Below are 22,356 nucleotides of genomic sequence, written 5' to 3' on the forward strand. Positions count from 1 at the left end.
AGTAATGGGGGTGAGATGCAGTTTGGGAGACTGGAGGGATTAGAAACACATTGGAACAAGAGAGGAGGATTAGGAGTGGCAGAGCTGAACAGAGCCCTGCTGTTAGTCAAAGCTGCAGTGCAAGTGCAGGGGATGAGTAATGGCACACCCAGTCCCACAGGTCTCTGCTCTGCAGACTGAGTCTGCCCCCTTTCTTTCCATACACACCACTTGTCAAATTCCTGCTAGTGACACCTTTTAAAAGTACCTCAAGCACCTCCCTCTGTTAAAATCTCTCTAGAGCATTTCCCACTTAAATGGGTTTGCAAATACCAGCATTTGTCCCATCAGACTTCTTGACAATTGCAGGGTATAAAGCAGTTCTGCCTGGGTCAGGACCACGAGAAACAAGATATTTCTCCAGTTACATTTGTCTTTTCAATACTTTCCAGGCATCTATCACTGCTAATGCTATGACCTGACACTTACACCACCACACTGTAATGGTTTCACTTCTGGTTTTTTGACTTTGATCAGTTCCCCACTCCCGTCCACACAGGGATTTGGAGATTTCTGTGCAAAGTAAGCCTTGGAGGTAGTGTGTGAACATGTGTGAGTGCACACACAGATGTTCATACTCTACTGCATGTCACAAGCTTGGCATTGCTGACAGCTGGGGGACCCTGGTCCCTTCCCATTTCTTTGCAGCTCAGACTTACAGAGTGGAATCTCTTCCTGCACAGATTAGATGTCTGCAGCAGAAGTGCCTACATGTTTTCCAGTTAACTTGTCTCTCTAAAAAACATGTGGTGTTAGTGGCTCTTCTAGGGTTTATTTCGTTTTACCCACTTCAGGTGGCTGCTTTAGCATAAGCAGGATCATACATGTTTGTTCAGAGACCCATCCTCAGCATCTGTCATGGCAAGCCAAGCGGTTCTGCTGATTATAGACTCACCCTAACACAGAGAATGAGCATGGACTGGTTATGTGACACCCATAAAACACAAAATCTAAAAACTAGACAATTATCTAGTGTTCTTTTAAATTTCCTGGACATTCATTATCTTCCTCTGTAATTTTCCCAGTCCAGTGGAATTTCACCAGGCAAATACACTACTCTAAAGAGAGCATTAAAAGGCAGAGATGTAGTGCAGGAGGAGCAAGAGGAAATCCTTTGTGCACTTCCTTCAGTTGTGTGACATGTTAATACTGAAGCAACAAGGTGTTCAGTGGCTGGTTCCCTCCCTGTCAACTCCCTTGTAAACTAGCTGAGCTCAGATGGTCTGGGTCTGGAAATGTAATGGTGAAAACTTTTCTGAGCTGATGAAGGGAATTCATCCTTGGTGCTGAAGCGAGTGTCTCAAGTGATTCATTGCAAAAAAGAAGCGTACAAAGTTATCAGCCATCAGTCTAGTCTGTTTTGTGTTTAAAGCAGGAATGCTTGCTGTACCCTCATGAAGTCATGGATGCCTCATCCCTGGAAGTGTTCAAGGACAGGTTGGATGGGGCTTGGAACAACCTGATCTAGTGGAAGATGTCCCTGCTTGTGTCAGGGGAGTTGGAACTAGATGTTTTTTGAGGTCCCTTCCAACCCAAACTACTCCATGGTTCTATGAAGTGATGCTGCCATTCTGTACCACTGTGCCAGTGTGGGCACCACGTCTGTTGCAGAAGTGTGGCTGCTGTCACCTCTGCTAAACCAGAATCACTCTTCAGAGAGGCTGATTATTAGCTTTTAGAGAACTGAATTCATCTGAGTTACAATCACAAAATGTTTCACATTGTACTGACAAATCCTTCTGGTCTGGCCTATAAAGATTTCCTTTGTCAGAGCAGTGTATATAGGTTCCCTAAACAAGATAAGTCGTGTCAATAAAAGTACTTCTTTGACAGAGTACTTGTGCTTCCACTATATTTCCTGCTTGGTAGGAAATGCTGAGAGTGTGAATAATTCCCCAGTTATATACCAGCAGATTCCTAGCTTGCCTGTGGCTTTTGCACTAAAGAAAAGGAGCCGGTAAAGCTGAATTTGTTTTGTGGGTCTTTCAGAGATAAACAGCAGCTCCATCTGCTGGTGTCACTGCTCGTGCTCGTGTCTGCTCAGGAGCTGCTGGTTCCTGATGCCTTGCAACACCCCAGGCCCTAAGGACCCTGCAGGGAACCTCAGTGAAGCACGGGCTACTTAAAACCCTGAACCACTGGCTGATTACATGGGCAGCAAAATAGGAAATTCTGGAAATTTGCTGAAATCAGGTGTATTAGACTAAAAGTGGTCACTGCCTGCCCCAGCCATGACCACCCCCACAAGACTCATTACTTGTTACTATCAAGTCTCCCTGATTCCTCACAAAGCTTCTAAAGATGAGAATGGAGAGACCACCACTAGAGCTGGGAACGGATCAAAACTCTAGGGAAAAGCTGGGAATAGATCAGGGCATTCCAAACTGATATTCTTTCAAATGTTAAGGAAGAATATTAGTCAACTTTATGATCCTTAAGGGTCCTTCCAACTTTCCATATTCTGTTATCAAACTTCTACCCTCACTCCCAGGTCCCCTTTAATGTTGCATCGTGCTTGCAAATTAGGTATTAACTTCTTCTTCTCACATTCTAGGATTTGGTGTCCCTTTGACTCTACATGGAGGAAAATTTGTGTTCTCCAGCCTTGCAGGAGAATTTGAATGTCAATATTTCAGCACAGGGAAGGTGCTCTGATCCTTCAGTGACAGAATCTAAGAGAATGATTCCTACCACAAGGTTTCTGACAGTACCTCTGCAGGGCAGACAGTGCATTTGCCAGGATGTCCATCTCATGGTGTTTCTCTCTTTCAGGCACAGCATCTGTTGCAGTCGCTGGCCTCATTGCAGCATTAAGGATCACAAAGAACAAGCTCTCTGACCATAAGTTTGTTTTCCAGGGAGCTGGAGAGGTAGGAATGTTCCTGAGCTGGTACCTTAATATGCTCCACCTTCAAATTTAGAGAGAGAAAAGTCACCTTTGAAACTTCCTGCAAGGCTTGGCTTCATGAGGCTGAAGCACAGAAGCAGGTTCCTTGTCACTGGGCAGTTTTGGGCCCTACAGGTGGATCTTGCTGCTGTGTGGAAGTTGCCAACAGTCTGTCAGTGATTTTTTGGCCTGGGCAGACTCCATGGGCAGACTCCATGGATACTATGAGGCTGCCCATGTGTCAGTGGGGCTTTAGGTACCTTTAGGGAAGTTCCTTATGAGGCAGGAATATGAAGGAGGCTGGTTTGAGTTCTCAGGGTTGATGTCTAGGGTAAACCAGAATTTCTTTAGCAGCAGAGTCCAAAGGACTCAGAGTCAAAGAACTGTAAGAACACAACCTTTTTCTCTGGAGTCAGTCATAGTGCTCCATGGCAGAAGCCAGGTTGCCTGTATAGCACCTTGCTCAAAGAGAGAGGAAAAACCCTCCAAAGCCTGGTCCATGGACTAAAGGTGTTGGTCCAGGACCTGTCTCAGCTCTCACCCACCTGTGAGACTTTGGGAAGGTCTGTTATTACTTGTCTATCCCTCACTGAGACAAAGATTGCTCTCTGTCTCTCCACCCCTGCTGCCAGATATGTCTGTGCTGGTCCCCATCTCTGTGGCACAGAGCCCCTCCTGCCTTGTTAGTCCCCATCTGGGCAGAAGGGGCATGGCTAGAGGACCACAAACACACAGAATATCCAGGGCTGCTTTCACAGGCAGGAATGGGAGAAGACTTTCCTCATGGCCGTATTTCAGATGCAGCAGTCCCGCTTGGATTTGAGTTCCTCTGCACTGGCATTGCCACCAGCATTTTTTAAGTGTCTGCCTCTCTTCCTCCCCTGCAGCAGCTGGTTTAAATTATGGAGACAGCCCCTGCTTGTCAAGGTACCACCTCTGCTTCTTCAGCCTCACCTGCAACCTGCTCTGCTGAATGATTGTGAGGGTTTTGATTTATGGCAGCACCTACAAAGCTAAAATCAGCCCCATGCCTTGGCACTGTACAACAGAAAGTCTTCCTGCTTTGTGCAGTGCTGGGGGATGATCCAATCCACCTCTCATTCAAAATCTTCCCCCAAAAGATGACAATATCCCACTGAAGTGTTTATATACTGTGTTCCAGGCTGCAATGGGCATAGGTCATCTCATCCTCATGGCCATGGAAAAGGAAGGAGTTTCACGAGAAGATGCCCTCAAAAAAATTTGGATGGTGGACTCCAAGGGACTGATTGTGAAGGTGAATTTGTCTCCAGAGCTGAGCTCCACTCAGCTGCCATCCATTGCCAGCTAGAGAGGCCAGAGCAGGCAGATACCTTGGACCCCTGCTCAGCCCTGAAGTGAAGGCTGCAGTTGTATTGGTGTCAGCATTGCTGACACTCCTGCTTTCAGAGGAGGTCTCATGCTGACAAGTGTGCCAGCAGCACTGGCTGCCCTAAAGGCAAAGCTTCAGGCTGGGTCTCTAAAGTGGAAGGATACCCTGCTGGCCATGGCCTCAAGCAGTGCTGAAAGTCGTGCACATCACATGGGGCATTATCAGAGAAAAATTCTGCCCTGCTTGATGACCCAGCCTGGCCCAGCTCCATTCTGCCCTCCCTGTGTCCCCAGGGCCTCTGCCCTTGTCCCTCCTCAGACTGGAGGAGACTTGTGCTTTATGTACAACAGCAGCCAGGTCCTTCCTCCACACAGTCAATGTGGTTCGGTGGGTGAGAGGAGCAGAGGCCAGCCCAGTGTGACATTACACCAGCTGGTCAATGCCTGACTGGCTGATGCTGAGGTCCTGCTATGAGGAATCTGCTTTAGGTAGAGGGCTGAGAGACAAAATTATCTGAAGATGAGTTATTATGTTACGTGTCCATCATTTGCCAACAGACCAAAATTTGATTCCTTTTTCCTCACAGGGCAGGAGCCACCTGAACCACGAGAAAGAAATGTTTGCTCAGGACCACCCTAGTGTGGACTCACTGGAAGAGGTTGTGCAGAAAGTGAAGCCTACAGCAGTTATAGGTGAGTTCATTTAATACGACCTTTTCATGTCAATTCAATTCTTAGGAAAGTTTCTGTCTTTCCTCCAGAGTCTCCTTTTGTTCTCCTAGTCAAAACAAAGTGATCTTTGTTTACCCCCGTTTTGTCAGCTGAGTTCTCCATATCCTTTTTGTGTTAACTATGGGGCACAGGCTTCCTCACTTTTGGAGCTGTAAGAATTCTTTCAGACAGGGCTGTAGAGGGAGGTGCTGGGGGAGACAGGATCTGGGGCTCTCAAGCAACAAACTTGGCCCTGTCAGGCTGGGCAGGATGAGGATGACAACAGGCACCTCAGGAAGGTCTTTGGGAGTCAGAGTGCTGCAGTCAGGCTGGCCAAAACACTGGGGCCCACTCTGCCTGGAGGAGCAGTGGGCTTTAGTTTGAGATAGGCTTTAAATCTCACTGTCATATGAGAAAGTAACATTGCCTGTTACTGCACATCCAGAGATGAAGCTGTTTCCCTGCCACAGTTCATTCACCAGTCCCAGAGGGAGCAGCGCGATGCTCTGAAGTCGCACGGTGGGAAGGCACCACTCACTCTGCTCTTGCTGTTCCAGGTGTGGCAGCTGTTGCAGGTGCTTTCACCGAGAAACTGCTGAAGGACATGGCAGCCTTCAATGAGAGACCCATCGTGTTCGCCCTGAGCAACCCCACCAGCAAAGCGGAGTGCACAGCGGAGCAGTGCTACCGCATCACCCAGGTACTGCCTCACCCTGTACCTCATCCTGGTACCGCCTCACCTGGTACCTCATCCTGGTACCGCCTCACCCAAGTACTGCCTTACCCAGGTACCACCTCACCCTGATACCACCTCACCCTGGTACCGCCTCACCCTGGTACCACCTTACCCTGGTACCACCTCACCATGGTACCGCCTCACCGTGGTACTTCACCGTGGTACCGCCTCACCCTGGTACTTCACCCTGGTACCCACCTCACCTGGTACCTCATCCTGGTACCGCCTCACCCAAGTACTGCCTTACCCATGTACCACCTCACCGTGGTACTGCCTTACCCTGGTACCGCCTCACCGTGGTACCGCCTCACCCTGGTAGCTCACCCTGATACCACCTCACCGTGGTACCTCACCCTGGTAGCTCACCCAGGTACCGCGGCTCAGCACGGGGAGCTCGGGGCCTGGCTGGACCCAGGACACTACAGTGGGGCATGCTGGCAAACAAGTGACAGCCTGCATAAATTGAAATAAGAGACAGTTGAGCTAGGTGTAAAAGAGACTTTGATGCTGTGAGGAGTGTCAGGAGGTGGAGCAGGGGGCAGGGCCAAGGTTGCTCATGCAGTCTCTGTCCTTGCAAGTTTTCCAAGAGCAGACCGGGGAAAGCCCTGAGCAGCCTGGTCTGGTTTCACAGCTGACCTTGCTATGAGCAAGAATTTGGGTCCCAACCAGTCTGAATTACTTTGTGATGCTCTAAAGAAAGTGCTGGCCTCTTTCACCCACATGTCTGAGATGTCCCATCCTCCCTGTTTCTGTCCCCTGTGTTACCCCAACCTAGTTGTTTATATAACTATTTCATCACCCAGCTTAGACCCAATGTCACTGAAGAATTACAGTCATGTGGATTGACTTGGCTTGAGAGAGGAGCCCTTGTCTCACTCTTTCCTTTGCCTTCCCCACCACCTACCTACGGCCAGAGCAATCACACAGCCCCAGACCTTTATCCCACGAGTCTCTTCATACTCCATAGACGGTTGATAGAGAGGTAGAAAGACCTCAGCAAGATAAGAGCACTTGCAGTACAAACACATGTTCAGTGTATGGTAGCCTTTTCCAGAGGCCCTGATCCTGCCTCTGGGTGTGTGGGTCCTCCCAAAGTGTCAGCTGGAGGTGGCTGTGGTGGAGATGCCTCTGCTGACTGAGTTTGGGCAACTTTGTCACCAGTGTCCCCTGAGCACAGGTCATGATGAGCAGCAGAAATCTAAGACTTCTCTTCTGAACCTGAATGCTTTTTTCTCTCTCTTTGATCAGGGCCGGGGGATATTTGCAAGTGGGAGTCCATTCCCAAAGGTAACCCTGCCCAATGGACAGACCTTCTTCCCTGGCCAAGGAAACAACGCCTACGTCTTCCCCGGAGTGGCTCTGGGAGTCATTGCCAGCGGGGTCCGGCACATCTCCGATGAAATCTTCCTCATCACAGCAGAGGTTTCCAAGTGACATTTCACTGATACTGTAGAAAAGATGATAAGAGGCACATGTATCTACTTCAGGTGTTTCAAAGAGCCTGGCCCAGGACAGTGTGTGGAGGGGAAATGGCTCAGCCTCAGCAAAAAGCTGCAGCCTTCTCCTGGCTCAGGAAAGCTCATGCTTCCATTACAACTGCAGAGGTGCAGGAGCCAAGACAGGGCTCTCCTTCTCCACACCTGCTGTCCTAACACAGCACTGCCCCACTCTGGCTCCAGTCTGAAGTCTGTGCTGAAACATGTACACGTGTGTTTGAACAGGTCATGAGTTCCCACTCAGGACTAGTCCCAGCCCTGATGCTGCTGAGGTTTCAGCCACATACGATGTAATGTGAGGAAATGTGGTGTTTGCTTGAGACCATCCCTAAAAACTACCATCCTCTTCTTTCTAGACTATTGCTGCTGCAGTGACAGAGCAGCATCTTGCAGAAGGAAGACTCTATCCCCCCTTGGACAACATCAGAGAAGTGTCTCTCAAAATTGCTGTGAAAGTGAGTATTTCCTTTCTTATTTCCACTTTTCATGGTAGGAAGGGAAGGAATTGCCCTGGCATCGTTGTTGGTTGTGTTTTTTTAATTCAATTCATTCTGTAGTCTACAACAGTCATTCTCAGGAATTCTGGCCATAATTGCTGCCTTGATTTCTTCCATCATTAAAACCCAGATGTGAAAAATACATTCTGATTCTGGGTGCCTCACAGCTCACAAAGCTCTGCTTTATTGCTTGAAGCTGTGAGTCTTCAGCACTTCAAAAAATGAGGTTTAGAGTCAAATTCAAGCATGACTCAAATTGCCAAAAGATTTTAGGTTCCAAATTGCTATATTGGAACCTTTCCTCGTGTGTTTGGTAAGGACCTCAGTACATAACTACTATTCCAGATCTGGATTTGTCTACTTATGGGTTTGGTGCCCTGTATACATCAGATCTGTGATTCAGAGACACCCACTGAGAATTTCCTTGGCCTGCTCAGAGCTCCTGATGGATGCAGAGCATGGCTGAGGAGCTTACAGGTGTGAGCAGAGCTGGCCAAAGGGCTGCTCTCCTCCTTCACCTGCACACCCCAACCATTCTGCCAGGGCAGGGGGTGCTTTTCTTACCAGCCACTGCTTGCAGGCAGCTTACATTCCCTCACCCAACTGAGGGTGAAGTGCAGCTGACTCACAAAGAGAAAAAAGCAAAAAACTGCACAATTCTGAGAGGAGGAAAGAGAGAAAACACAGACAGGGCCAAACTGCAGTTGGTTTCAGCTTCATAACGTGCCAGCATTGTTTCAGCAGCTCATTTTGTTTATCTTTTTGCAGATTGTTGACTGGGCCTACAAGCACGGCCTCGCTTCTTTGTACCCTGAGCCAGCAGACAAGGAAAGCTTTGTGAGACAGCTCATGTACAGCTCTGACTACGATTCTTTTGTTTTTGATGAATACAGGTGGCCCCCCGCAGCCATGGAAACACAATATATATAATATTTGTGAGAATTGTTCTCTCATTTCTGCCATCAGTTCCTGTGGCCCATGTCATTGCTGATATAATCCAGGCTTGCAGAATGATAAAAGTAAATTAATCCAAGTTGTTTTTTACTTGCCACTGATTTTTGTCTGGGGGAGCATGTCAGTAGGGAATAAAATGGAGTCCAGGGTGGGCAGTGGGTACTCCAAGGAGAGAGACAGCCTGGCTGCAGCCCATCCCAGTCAGTCAGCACTGCTGATTGCTGATTGCTTAACATGCTGCCTGCTCTCAGCTCCCTTGGGACAAGCTACCTGGGCCACCTCAGAAGCACAGAATCCCATTGCTACTGGGAGTGCCCTTAGGAAGCTCAAATGCACGTGGCCATCCCTCTCACGAGAGCCACGCTTTGCCTGTGGCTCTCTGGATTAATGGGAAGTGTGTGCATTGCCCTGGGAGAGTTGCACACTTGGGAAGCGCTGCTCTTTTCTGCTTCTGAAGTCCCTGATGCTGGGGAGTCTCAACCAACCCAAACTGGTGCATGGGTCACACAGCCTGGCACTGTCATCTGCCACACCCCATGGAAACAAACGGCAAAACATCCCACAACCGTGTGGGGACAACAGACCCTCTCCCCAAGAGTGAAGGGACACATAGGGGATGGCCAAGCCAGAGAGCAGGACACCACCAAAACCACATACAGGCATCACAGCTCCTGATGGATACGGCTAAGGAAGCACTGCCACCAGCCAAGGGCTCACTGGGAGTCTCTCTGTGTCACAAAGTTCCAGGGAGGTCTCCCCCAGCCTTGTGACATTGTCATGCCTCACCAAATACTATCCCAGCTCGATGGGTGCTCCTGAGCATAACTGGGAAAAAGCACAGAGATTGCTGGCAACTCTCTCAGCGCACACTCCCTGTGCTGGTGGGGCAGAAGGGAGGTGGGGCTGAAGGGAAGGTGTGCTCGGGGGAGCACAGCAAGTTGGGTGGGAGCCTTTCATGTCAGCAAGGCTATGCCTGCCCTGCCCTGTGTTCCCACCGTGTAGGATCTAAAGGGAACCACTGGAGGGCTGCAGAGCACTTCCATGTGCAGCTTTTCCCCAGGAGAGAAGGTCCTGTCGGCAGTACCTCACATTTACCAGGGACTTAAGCAGTGGCAGTGAATATTCGTTTCTTGTCCAGTCTTGCACAGGAAAAGTCTCCTGCAGAGGGAATACTTACTGGGGTTGGAGCTGCTGGGTGCCTGCCCTACAAGGAACATCAACTAGTAAAAGAGACTAAATTGGTGTAGGGAAAACTCAAGTTGAATAGTGTGGAACTTTAGCTGCTGTGCTTTGTTTTCTAATTTAAAGCAAGGATATTTCTAGCAGCTCGTTTGGGATTTCTCTGTTCCCAGTTTTTCTCTCAGCAGCAGGAAAAGTCTCTATTCTTAAATTGTTCTTTTTTCCTTCCTTTGAGAAAGGAGGTAATTTGAAACCTGTGATATAACTAGCATAAACACAAGAAAAGTATATCAATACACACAATAATTTAGCAATTAATTTAATACCTATTTCAAGCTCAGAAACTATTATTGTTTCATCCAAACATGATAGCCTGGCAATTTCCTGATACCTAAATTACCTCTGCCAGGAAAAACCTTCACTTCTCTGCTTCATCACTCATGTCTCTCCTCTTATTTAACAAAATTTCATCTTATTTATAACTCCAGTTGGTCTGGATTAGCCAGGTAGCATTTGTCCTGTAGTAAAATCTGTTCTTCTTGCCCTGGCAGGGCCCATCTGTTGGCCAAGACAGCACATTGCTTGGAGTTGCCACAGGCTGTAGCACTGGCTTTTCTCCAGGAGCATCCAGGAACCAGTGTGTGGCTCTGACAGCCCAAGGAGCTCTGGACAATACAATAAAAATAAATTATACTGAAGTCAGGGCCATCCTCCTCTGGCCTGAGTTTTTACACCAGCCCCTATGCCTGGTGTTCTGTCAGCTGGCTCTAGGTGTTAAGGGTCATCTAAGCCATAAAAAGAATTAACCACAGACTTTAGGAAAAAAGTCAGGATGTCTGGCCATCACATTTGTACTAGGAACACCAGGCATGTTTTTACAAGTAGCCAACCCAAATTAAGCCTCTACCCTTTAAGTCATGTTCTGAGGCTTCTTCCTCACAAGCCCTGACTTCATGTGCAAATGGGAGACATTTGTTCTGCTGGCACTTCAAGGGTGTGATGACCTTTCCATCCTGAAAGGAAAATCTTGATAAAATCACTAATTAATGACTGAGCTTGAATCATTTGTCCCAGATATGTGGACAAACAAAGAAGCTAAAGGTCTGGCTATTAAACAGGAAATAAAGGTTTTTCTTCATAGAGCGAGCTGTTCAAATACCTAAAATGGTGGTAATTGATTTATATGCAATTATTGGAGTGCACAGAAGCAATTATAGCTGTAACTTGAAGCCCGGTTCTACTGTGTGGTGTTTCTATGCAAAACAATGATTAGATACCCACTGATGAAAAATGGTGGTAGAAGGATGGAATTTCTCCTCATTTAAACTTCATACCCAATTTTACCCCTCTGATCTCTGCTTTCTGTACCTTGAGAATAACAGGGCTGTTTACTCCAGACCTAGCAAATGTAGGTGACAAACCACCGGCAGGGAAGAGACTGCTGGCATGGGATGGGGATTTGATCACAGAACTGTAACACTGCTGGTATTATTGAAACAGGATCTGCCAGAGTCCAGCTCAACTCACAGTCACCCAGGGCTGTGTTCATACAGTCAGCAGTCAGAGCACTAAATGTTATTTAATCTGTAACTCCTGCAGATTGGTCTGGAAAGTCACTGAGATGTCCAGAGATCTCACAGACTGACTATGAACCTCCATCACCTTTCAGGGTGCTCAGCCTCAATACCCAGAAAACCATCCTGGTGAGCTTGGGAGCTGAACACATCAAAGAGAGATGGGAAGAGAAGGAAATAACAATGTCATACTAAGGGAGGGTCCAGGACAGCTCTCAATGACACCCTGGAGTGTTTGTCTGTCACTCCAGAGCAGAGTCCTGAGCACACCTGGCGGAAGCTCAAGCTCTTTGCTATGAGGTTTGGAAGACAGAAAGGGTCATGTCTGCTACATCATTGGAATGAGCCATGGGGATTAGTCCCTATAAATTTCTCCTTTACCCAGTGGTACAGAAAAGCCTGTATTGTATTCTGCTATTTAAAAAAGGGACAATATCTGGGCCACCACTTCTCCTGTGACAGCATCCTTGGTCCAGCAGCTTCCCAGGCAGGATTCCTCTGATTGAAGAGTATTGTGACAACATCAAACTAAAAATCCTTCACTGAGCTTTCACCACAGTGGAGGTACAAAGGGTTGAAACTGTGGGCTCTATATTTCATGAAGCGGAACAAAAATAAAGTTAGTAACAATTATGGCCAACTTCTCCAAGACAGAGCAGTCTGTACTCCCCATCTACAGGCACCAGTGAAGTGATTTGTCACACAGTGGTTTAGGTTTAACTCACTCTCAGTCTGACAGGAGATTTGCTTCACTTAGCTGTGGCTGAAATGGCTGAGCTTAGCATTCCTGGGCTAAGCCAAGCTGCCCCCACTTCACTCCAAACCCTCCTGGAGGATGCACTTGGGCACTCATCACAGGTTGTAGCAACAGAGGCACAGGTGCAGTTTTCTTCAGCATATAGCTAAGGGATGGCATCTCTGGCAAAGAGACAGGGCAGGAAATGGAGACAGCCACCTCTTCATCTGGCACAGCAGGATTTGCCAGAATGTTCAGCAGAGCCCACTGAATGAATTACAATTAGCTGCTAAGGCTGAGGCAGTCTAAAATGCCCACCAGGAGACATCCTAGCACACAAAATATGCACTAACAGGCACACTAGAGCCCCTTACTACAGATCCTGAATCCTCCCTCCTTCACTGCAGACCAGTCCACATTTTCTTATATGCCCAACTTTGTTGGGGAATACCTGGAGGGAGCACAGGGTAAATCGTGCAGTTCTGCTGCCTCTGGGAGGGTGACACAGACTGTATAACTAAGATGTGATTCCCCCATTTCAGAGAAGGAAAGATGAAGGATCATTTGGGAAACGCTGCCTGTTCCTCAAATCCCTCACTGGCCAATTCAAGTAATTAAAAATATATTCCACTGACAGCAATGCAGTGACATTGAGTCTGTGACCTCTGGACAACTGTAGGTATGTGGACTACAATCATAACAGCCCTAAAGGCAAGGTTTAGCATAACAGCACATTTATTTACATTTCATATGGAGGGGGTCCAAAAAGCATTAAAGCCTGAAAACCTGCAGGCTGGTGAAGTAGTTCTTTGCCTGCAAGGGAGGGGATAATCAGGGTTACAGTGAGGTATTGAAAAATATACCATAAAACATCTTCATCATTCATAGCATTGCCTGTCAGCAATCTCCTGCCAGTATTTACCCACACAGAACTGGGGAGAGAGCACCCATTATCACTCACTATTTTTGGCTGGTTTTGCAGATGTGTTACAAACACCACTGGATTTTAAGGAAGTGTTCAGCAGCCTCTTTGGCTGACACAAAGCTATCCTAAAAGCATTCCCAGCTCTCACTTCATATAGTCAGGCTTGTAGGCTCGAACTCTCACAGTCTCATCTGAATTTCTTGCACATCTCTACGCAATTGCTCCACCACCTTTTTCCTCCTGTGGCCAAGTGCAGAATGACCTTCAGTTTTTGCACTGCAGCCAAAAGCAGCTTGTTTAGAAAGTTAGAAAACAAAGAGTTTAGAATAAACTTCTGTATCTTTTTCACTAACACTTTGATCAAGCATGTAAGCTCAACAAAAATAACTCATCATCAATGGCTGGGCTGTACTAGAGCATTCCCAAGCTCAGGCCATGAAATAGTTAATGAGCCTGTTTCAAAACACTTTTAAAAAAGGAATCTTTCTGCTTTCTGAAAGTGGCTTTGGAATAGACCCAGACTATTTAAGTCACAAAATACTGAGACACAGTAGTAATTATTCATGGTGAACCCTTACTTACTTGTCAGTAAATCACCATTAAGGAAAGGTTAAGACTCCCTCATTTAAAATGAGAAGCAAGGGTTTTTGTCATCCCCCTTTATCATCTTTGACTATATATAAAAAATTATTAACACGCGTATGCTTTCCCATCAAAATCTCCAGTAACATCAGGCAATATGTGTAAAATACATCAGTAATAAAATGGTAAAACTGAGTTTAGTGTATCTGAGGAACTCAGTGCAGGCTTTGTAAAATGAAATAGTTTGGTAGTCTGACCTCGATCCAACCAAACAGAACCCATTTCCTTTCAAAGGGAGACACTTCTTTTAAGACAGAAAAGCTTAAAAGAATCAGCTTTAGTCCTTAGGAAAAGACTCCTTATAAAAGTGCATCAAAAAAAAAAACAAAGTATCTTGTTCATTTACAAAAGTTTTTATTCTTGCAGATGCTTAAGATGATGCTCTTCAGTGTTTCAGAGGGGAAAACAATTTCCCAAGGTTGTTTCTGAGCTAGACTGTCAGGTGATGCTTTCAGTGCCTGTACTGTTCTAGCTGGGGGAAACAACCCAACAAAAAGAGCCCACACATGCGCAAGGGAGATCAGAGATGCAGCCTCACTAGATGGCAACCCCTGGGCTGTCCAGGTGCCCTCACCACCTCCACAGCATGGAGAGGGGCTCCATTGCTCCTCAGGAGTTACACTGAAGTTTTTGTTTGGTCTGTGTTGGGAAAAGCTGTTGTTAGCTCCTTTCCAGGCTTATCAGACTACCAATGCCACGTACTCCTCAGATACAAATACATCCTCTGGCAGCAATGTAGCCATACTTAGAAAAACACTGATTTCTAGATTTCTTTTTTTTCTTTCAGTGCAAGCTCCCATAATCTGAGCATCCCCCTTAAGGAACTATAGCAGGTTAGAGGCTAAGCTGAAGAGACTTGTGCAGCTGCTGCTCAGTCAGCCTGATTCCCAGAGCCTGACCCAAAGTACCTGCAAGCCCACAAAGAACCCTCCCAAGCTGGCAGCACTGGGAATGAGCTGCCTGCCCAGCCTTGGATCAGCCCAGCTCTGCTGGCACCCACAGAGCTGATTCTCCCACTGGTTTTAGACAAGGCCTAACCCAAGAAGGCTGTTTGATGCTCAGCTTCTGAGCACCACAGGTACAGGGCAGCAGAGCACCAAATGAGCGAAAACCACCAGCTGCTCAGATTTGTGTCCTTTGGGGCTACTTGGAATAAGAAGGTGAGGTCCGTGAGCAATCAGACTATTCAGGTTTGCAATGTCTATCCCAGAACCAACGCCTGAAAACCTCTTTTTGACTTCCTCTGAGCAAATCTCACTGGCACCTGTGAGACAGCTGTCAGGATAGGCTAAAAAGTCTTCAGGATTAGATGCCCAGTTAATACACGTTTGTCTACTGAGCTTATGAGTTATATAAATCCTAAAACAGGTGGGTTTGCTCCTTACCTGGGACCACTGCATTATCAGCTCTCCCATCATTTGCAAATCTTAGGTGCACAGCTCAGGGGAGAAAAATGGGCACTCAGATTATTAGCACAGCATCATCAAGCTGAAATAATTCTGAGCAGCTATCAAGACACACTGCAAATTCACATGCTTGAAGTAGAAGCTAAACAAACAAAAAAATAATCCAACACATCTCCACCTGCAATAACCCCCAGCTGGTCTTGCCCAGGTAGTGTCAGACGCAGTTGGGTGCAAGCTCTGCTGGGAGCTGGCAGTGTGCAGCTCACTAATGCAAGCTGGGAGGTTTGCCAAAGTGAGGAAGGCAGGACAGAGCTCACAGAGCAGAACACTGTCCCATCATCCAAACCAACAGCAGGGCAGGATTAACCTAATTTGTAGCTACCTTGGCTGGATAGGCTGCCCATTGATCCTCATACACGCTCTCAAGAAGCTGAGTGAAATAAACTGCTGCAAAATTGTTCTTGAAAAGTGCATTTCCTCAACAGCACCCAGCTATCAAACGCTGGAGTGTTGTGGATATTCATCCATAGTGGTTCCTTTCCATACAGCTTGTGGACACTTGGGCAGCTTGTGGGGAGGAAAGAGGAGGCAGCAGTTACAGCTCTTGCTTATGAAAGTAAAATTAAAACATTTGCCAAAACAATTATCTCAGTTTATCTCCAAAAGATTTTGCTTCACCTCTCCACACTTCCCAGCATGCTGATCCCAAATCTCTGAAAAGTTAAACCTGGGTAGAAGAATGAAAAAAAATTGCTTTACCTTCCACACTATCTTTTAAAACACAGAAGGCACAAGGATTTGTCACCACCACCGAGGGTAAAACCCCAGGCTGAGGGTAAAACCCCAGGCTGATCCGTATGTGGATCCCGTTTTAAAAACAAACAATCCCCTTGGGGCTGGCAGGGAGCCAACCGCGGGATTGCCCTTGAAAACTTGCATCTCAATAGGAAACCCCCGAGTATTTTGATCTGTTTTCATAACTGTAACAATTTTCATCCCTTGACTTTGTAGCATATTATCGCTCCTTGAAGGCCAAACAAGCACGGGTCGCTGTGGATAAAATACACCATTTCAAAAGATTTGGAAAAGACAAAACCCGCTGCCTGTCTTAACTCCTGCCAAAAAACCATTACAGAGGATGGAGGCACGGGGAAAGCCCCTGAACGCCGCGTCCCAACAGCAGCAACAACCACACATCTCGGATCTATTGTGTTGCTTTATTTTTATAGGACCTATCATAGACTCTTTTACATAACTTAAATGATTATCAAATAATCTCCTGTACACAATGAGACGGAGCCGCATCGCTTTCTGAGCTTTGACACATTCCTGGAAGAAATCCAACAGTCTGTAGGAATCACATGGCCGCAGTGGCTACAGTACATTTTTGTCCCGAACTTACACCATCAATTAACTTACGAATCGCTGTAAATTGCCGTTTTGCAAGACTCTGCAAGACGCTGTTAAAATTTCAGGACACTGAGTTTTGGTAGCAGCATTTTTAATTTTGCTTCGCTTTCTTGCCTTTGTGTCCTCAGCTGAACACCTGCCAGCACTTGTGACAAACGTGAGCCTGGGAAAAATGTTAAACGCACCTCAACTGTTGACACGAGCTTTAGAATTAGACTGAAATCACCGACGAGCGGTCCCCGCGGCCTCTGAGGAGCGCAGCCCCTGTCCCCAGGTCGCCCACAGGTTCAGCAACGCGTCTGCCTACAGCCAGCCAAGCCCCGGCCCCTAAGGAAGGAGGATGAAAGGGGGGCACCGGCCGCTACAAAAAGACCTGAAGAAACCCAAAGTTTCACATTTTATTTGCAGCGTCGCCCAAACCGCAGGAGGAGGAGACTGGCAGTGCACAAGGGTGAGTCCTGCGGGGGCCGTGGCCGCGGTTTCGGCCGCGGGGCTCTCGCATGCAGCGCAGTGTGCGGATCCCCGCGCTGCCCCAGCGGCCCTAGAGGCCGGGGTAGGCCCCGCGGTGGTACCCGCCGCCGTAGTCGTAGGGCGGCTGCGGCGGGGGCAGCGGGCACTCGGGGAAGAAGGGGGCGAACCCCGCGGGCAGGTGTCCCCCGGGCTCCTCGCTGCCGGGCACGGGCTCGGCGCCGCCGCCGCCGGGGTAGATGGAGCGCAGCGGCTCGGGCGGCGCCTTCCTGGGAGGGCTGCAGGGCGCGGCCGGGCTCCAGGGCGGCTCGGGGTACAGCAGCCCGCCCAGCAGCGGGTGCGGCCCGGCGGGCAGCGGCAGCTCGTACAGCCCGTGCTCCAGCCCCAGCTCGGCCGGCAGCCGGCCGCCGAAGGCGTCGCTCGGGGCGGCGTGCTCGGGCAGCAGCGCGCCGTACTCGGGGCACAGCAGCTCCAGGAACTCGGTGGCCTCGGCGCCGCCGGCCCCGCCGCCCTTCTCCGGCTCCTTGGCGGGCGGCCCGCGGGCGGCGGGCCCGGGCAGCGCGGGCTCCGTGAAGAAGGAGGGCGGCAGGTTGCGGTCCCGCAGCGGCACCTTCCGCGGGCCGCCCGCCGCCCGCTCCGCGCCGCCCGCCCGTGCCTCGGCGCCGCCCGCCGCGCCCCGGCCCCGCTGCAGGGAGCCGAAGAGGGCGGCCAGGCTCTTGCTCTGCAGGCTGCTGCCCGGAGCGGGCTCCCGGCGCGGCGCGGGCCGGGCGGGGCAGGCGGCGGGCGGGCAGGCGGCGGGCGGCGGGGCGGCGGCGGCGATGATGCCGGTGCAGCGCTTGATCTGCTTCTGCAGGTACTTCCTGTGGTTCACCTTCCGCCGGGACTTCACCGGCCGGTCCAGCGCCAGCTTGATGTTGCTGGAAGCCGAGTCGATGAAGCTCAGCAGGTCCCGGGTGGCTTCTCTAAAGTCCCCCGCGTCGCCGCCGCCGCCGCCCTCGTAGCCCTTCTCCAGGTCGGCATAGCCCAGGAGCCCGCCGGCGGCGGCGGGGAAGCAGAAGGAGAGGAGGTGGTGCGGGCTGAGCAGCGCGGCGGGCACGGCCATGGCCGGCGGCGAACGCCGCCGCCCCGAGTCCCGACAGAGTCCGCTGGGATGCGCCCGGCGGGCGGCGGCGGCGGAGCGGGGAAAAGGCGGCGGGCGGGGAAGGAGGAGGAGGAGGGGGAGGGATCAGAGCGGGGTTGGCCCGGCCCTCCCCGCCGGGAGCCCGGGGGCCGGGCCGGCTGCACCCACCAACCCACTAAACCACCGAGCCGGGCGGGAACACCGGCAGCGGCGGGGCGGGACGAGCATCGCCCCGGGACTGGGACACGCCCGCCCTGGGACAGGGACATAGCCCCGCGGGACAGGTGTACACACACACACACACACTCCGGGACAGGTGTACACCCACACACACACACACACACACACCCACACACACCCACACCCACCCACCCACACACACGCACACCCCGGGACAGGTGTATACACACACACACACACACACACACACACACACACACACACTCCGGGACAGGTGCACGGCATCACCTGGCCAGACACTCGCAGGCACCCCAGAGCAGGTGCGCAGCATCCTTCAGTCCCCATCTGCCGTGTCTCCGCTCCTGCAGCTGCCCAGCTGGCACAAATCGTGTTCCTCCCTCTGGGGTCCGGCCCGGCGCTCGCACGGCTCTGGGTGCGAGGGCTCAGGACGTGCTCCCGCTCTGACAGCCGCCAGGATACACACACTTAAATTGATTTGCAAAGGATGCTTCTTTCCAAGCTCATTGATATGCACATTGCATGGTGTGTTCTCTGTCTAGTCAAGTCCTAAGAAAATTCAGAGCTGTGATCCAGTAGAGATTTCAAATGGCTGGGGTGCGGGGAGTTAAAGTCACAGAATTATGTAATGGTTTGGACTGGTAGGGGCTTTAAAGATCATCTAGTTCAACTTCCCTACAGTGAGCACAGACACCTTCCACTAGACCACTTTGCTTGTGGTGTTGCATGGACTTAGTGAAGCAGCAGTATAAATCTTCCATATAAAAGATAAAAAAGTTAGTGAAGTGGCCACTTAAAGTACTGTTAACAACTCCTGAAGGAACTATCTTGTCTTTCTTATAGGGAAAAGGTATTTCAATTTGCCTTCAGAAAACTCTTACATTGATGCAGAACAGACACAGCTCCAGATTTATGTTCAATGCATTTATATGTCCAAATTTGAATGAAGATCCATATCCGATTTGGAATTTAAGTAAAGTTTTCATGGTCTGCATCAGTTCATTAGAAATGCAGAAGATTTATATTGGGAGGGAAAAACAGAAAGCAAAACTGCAGAAGGAAAGTGAGACAGGACTTGGACTGTAATTAGTGGTAAAATGGAAAAACCAGCCAAATTCACCTCACTGTGGTTTGAAACACTTGTTGAATGCAAAGCAAGTATTGCAAAGCGAAAAGAGGAGAAAGCATGTATTTCGTGGGAGGAAAAGAAGGCACAATATGCTCTACAAAACAAGATTGCTGATTTTCTTGATCTCTCACCCGCAGCTCTCAGCAGGATCCCAGTGGCAGGCAGAACCTCACAGTCCAGGCACAGCCTGGGTTCTGCTGCCGGCCCATCCGGACCAGGTCTCCTTTGCCAAACTTGCTCAGCTGGAGGCTCCCAGAGTCTCTCTTATTTCGGGGCTTGCTCTGAGTTTAACTGTGTGATTGAAGCAAAAGATCCCTGGTAGGCAGAGGGCTCTGGGAAGTTTCTGTGTCTCTCCATGTCAGAATGAGTATGTCTACATAGAAGGTGGATTTAAAGGACTTAGCTGGAATACAACTGACAGGGATTAACGATCCGAGCTGTTACCCTCAGGCCCTGTCAAGCCCTGTCAAGCTTTGCAGCCTGCTCCAAGCTCCCTTATTGATGGGAAAATGTAAAGAACAACATATACATCCCCCATGTGCTCCACTATATAGTTTTGCATCCCCCGTGAGGCCACTTTGAGCTGCACATGGGTCTAGAAAACGGGGGTCACTGTCCTTCATGGGATGTGCAGACAGTCTGGGATTATTTCTTATGTCAGCAACCTGAAATTATTCAAACAGAGCGGCAATGAAGTTGTCCTCAAATTAGCATCCGCCTCAGCATTGTAGCAGCAATATTCCCTGGCTTGTCTAAAGGGTTTGTTAATGAGTATGGGTGGCATTATATGCAGAGTGGATAAATATCCGGTGGCTCGGATAAAAAAGAGCTGAAAGCCCCAGCTTCTCTTCTGTAAGGCTGAATTCATTCAATTAAACAGCTTTGAGAGCTCAGCTACGGTTTAGCGGGAGACTTTATTACCTCCTAAAACTTGGAGAGTATTAAAACAATTGTCAGGCATGCAAAGGAAAGTTTGCATTCAGTTGTGCTAAGCAGCTGAATTTACATATTCTCAAGCAGATCTGGAGATTTAGAAAGCCTTCATAATTGCATTAAACATGCTTATTCTCCGTGTTCTCTCAGGCAGAGCTGATTACCCTGAGTTGGGCAATGCCTGGAGGGAAATTTGCTAAGCCACATGATGTCAACAACTTGTAAAGAAACTTGATTTTTTTTGAAGGAAATAGTAGTTTGGTTATTTCTGAAAAACATCTATTTTCTAGCAGCTGTATGAGACTGCTTGTCTTCTGCCTGTGCCCTTTCAGGATGCTGATGCTGAGTCCGCTCGTGGTGACTCTCAGGCCCAGCTATCCACCTCAGCTCACTAGCAGGGTCTAATGTCCAGGAAATGCTGGGTGTAGACCGACAAAATAGCCCCAGTCCCAGGCAAAATTTTGGACCAGATGTCCTTTTCCCTGCACTTAACCCCTAACAGACTGGGGTGAATGAAGTGGCTGCAGAATTGCTTCCACCATCCCAAACCTTCATCCCACAGGAAAGCACTCAGTGCTTACTAATGGGCTCCAGGGATTATACTGCTTTTTTTTCCTCACTTTTGCATAGGAAATTTATCTGGCTTTGTGCATTTTCCTATGCTTGATATAGGGTGCAACATCTCAACCATGTCTGGGGGTTGAACCAAGGCTTCTGAGAGTAACACCCTTGGCATCAAACTTGGCTTTTTTAGAAAACCAGGGCAGAATCACTGAGAATCAAAGGGAGTAGGAGCATGCCCTGATCACTGATGCTTTGCTCTGGCCACAGATTGAGCTCATGGCCACACGACTGAGCCCTTCACAAGAAGAACAATTTGTTACCCTTGCAGCCCAGGCGGGACACAAAGGAGAGCAGTTTCCACAAGCGAGGAAGCCTTGCAGAGTCGAGGGCTGTGTTACAGTGCCAGCACTTCTGCGGAGCAGCTGTTTGCTGGAGCCAGTTGCAGAAGCTCTGTCTGCCCTCCTGAAGCTCATGGGGCTGCTCACCTCAGTGTCCGAGTGTCCCAGGGTAAATCTTCTGCCATGCCAGGGAAGGATCTCACTGGGATTCAGCCTGAAAGAAATATCTCATGTTGTGCCTCATCACTAAAAACAAGTAGATTCAGGCTGATATAAGGAAGAAATGTCCTATGATGAGAGTTGTGAAACACTGGTGCAAGTTGCCCAGAGAGGTGGTTGGTTCCCCATCCCTGGAAGTGTTCAAGGCCAGGCTGGATGAGGCTTTGAGCAAGCTGGTCTTGTTGAAGATGTCCCCACTCACTGCAGGGAGGTTGGAACCAGGTGATCTTTGCAGTCCCTTCCAACCCAAACTGTTCCATGATTTTATGATCACTAGCAAAACCTTCTCCGAGGGAAGGCAAACCAAATCCAGCGCTGAGCCCGGCTCTCACCATTCACAGCACCCACTTTCCTTTCATCGTGGCATCAAGGAGGCAGCGTGAAAGTAAGGAAATCTCTGAGACAGGGGAGGGAGGGCTCCTTTTTTCTTTTTTTCCCCCCTTCCTGGTTGTATGGCCCATATGGTTATCAAGTTCTGGGAAAATCAGGCTGCCCAAACAGGTGTCACCGCTCCCAACCTACAGACTCATTTCCTGATCGCGTCTTAATCGGCGACTTGGTTGTGAAAGTTGATTTCTTGCGCATTCTTATATCAGTGGGAATTTCTGCCCTTCCCTGACAAGTATTATAGGCAGCCTTTGACATACAGCCCTACAGGACCTAAATAGGCTGCTATTCTTTCCCTACACTGAAAGGGAGCTTTGTGCCAGGGATTCATTAAACTGCACTGCACAGCCCTTCATAAATGGGCTCAATAATGAACAGTCGATTTAACTGGAAAAGCTGCTGGAGCTGTTAAATTAAAGGGAAATAAAGTGCACTTCAGGCTCAGTCTGCCAGAAGAA

General features: G+C 49.1%; 2 protein-coding genes across 3 annotated transcripts in view; one reads left to right on the top strand and one right to left on the bottom strand.

Moving 5' to 3' along the window:
- ME3 (malic enzyme 3) overlaps positions 1-8,760 on the top strand; it is a 117,134-nt gene extending 108,374 nt beyond the window's left edge. For both annotated transcript variants that reach the window (XM_064719363.1, XM_064719372.1), the window contains exons 8-14: positions 2,812-2,909; positions 4,089-4,202; positions 4,864-4,969; positions 5,545-5,687; positions 6,972-7,145; positions 7,576-7,674; positions 8,485-8,760. In XM_064719363.1, coding sequence (XP_064575433.1) covers positions 2,812-2,909; positions 4,089-4,202; positions 4,864-4,969; positions 5,545-5,687; positions 6,972-7,145; positions 7,576-7,674; positions 8,485-8,646 — 896 coding nt within the window. In that variant the 3' untranslated portion in view covers positions 8,647-8,760. The remainder of the gene's footprint in view (positions 1-2,811; positions 2,910-4,088; positions 4,203-4,863; positions 4,970-5,544; positions 5,688-6,971; positions 7,146-7,575; positions 7,675-8,484) is intronic.
- Positions 8,761-16,330: 7,570 nt separating this feature from the next.
- Positions 16,331-18,413, bottom strand: FAM181B (family with sequence similarity 181 member B). Its single transcript, XM_064719384.1, has one exon. It carries the CDS (start codon positions 18,110-18,112, stop codon positions 17,084-17,086), a length of 1,029 nt encoding a protein of 342 aa, XP_064575454.1. The 5' UTR covers positions 18,113-18,413; the 3' UTR covers positions 16,331-17,083.
- Between the last annotated feature and the right edge of the window lie 3,943 nt (positions 18,414-22,356).

This window comes from Zonotrichia leucophrys, chromosome 1 (assembly GCF_028769735.1).
Source record: "Zonotrichia leucophrys gambelii isolate GWCS_2022_RI chromosome 1, RI_Zleu_2.0, whole genome shotgun sequence".
In the NCBI taxonomy this organism is placed as follows: Eukaryota; Metazoa; Chordata; class Aves; order Passeriformes; family Passerellidae; genus Zonotrichia; species Zonotrichia leucophrys.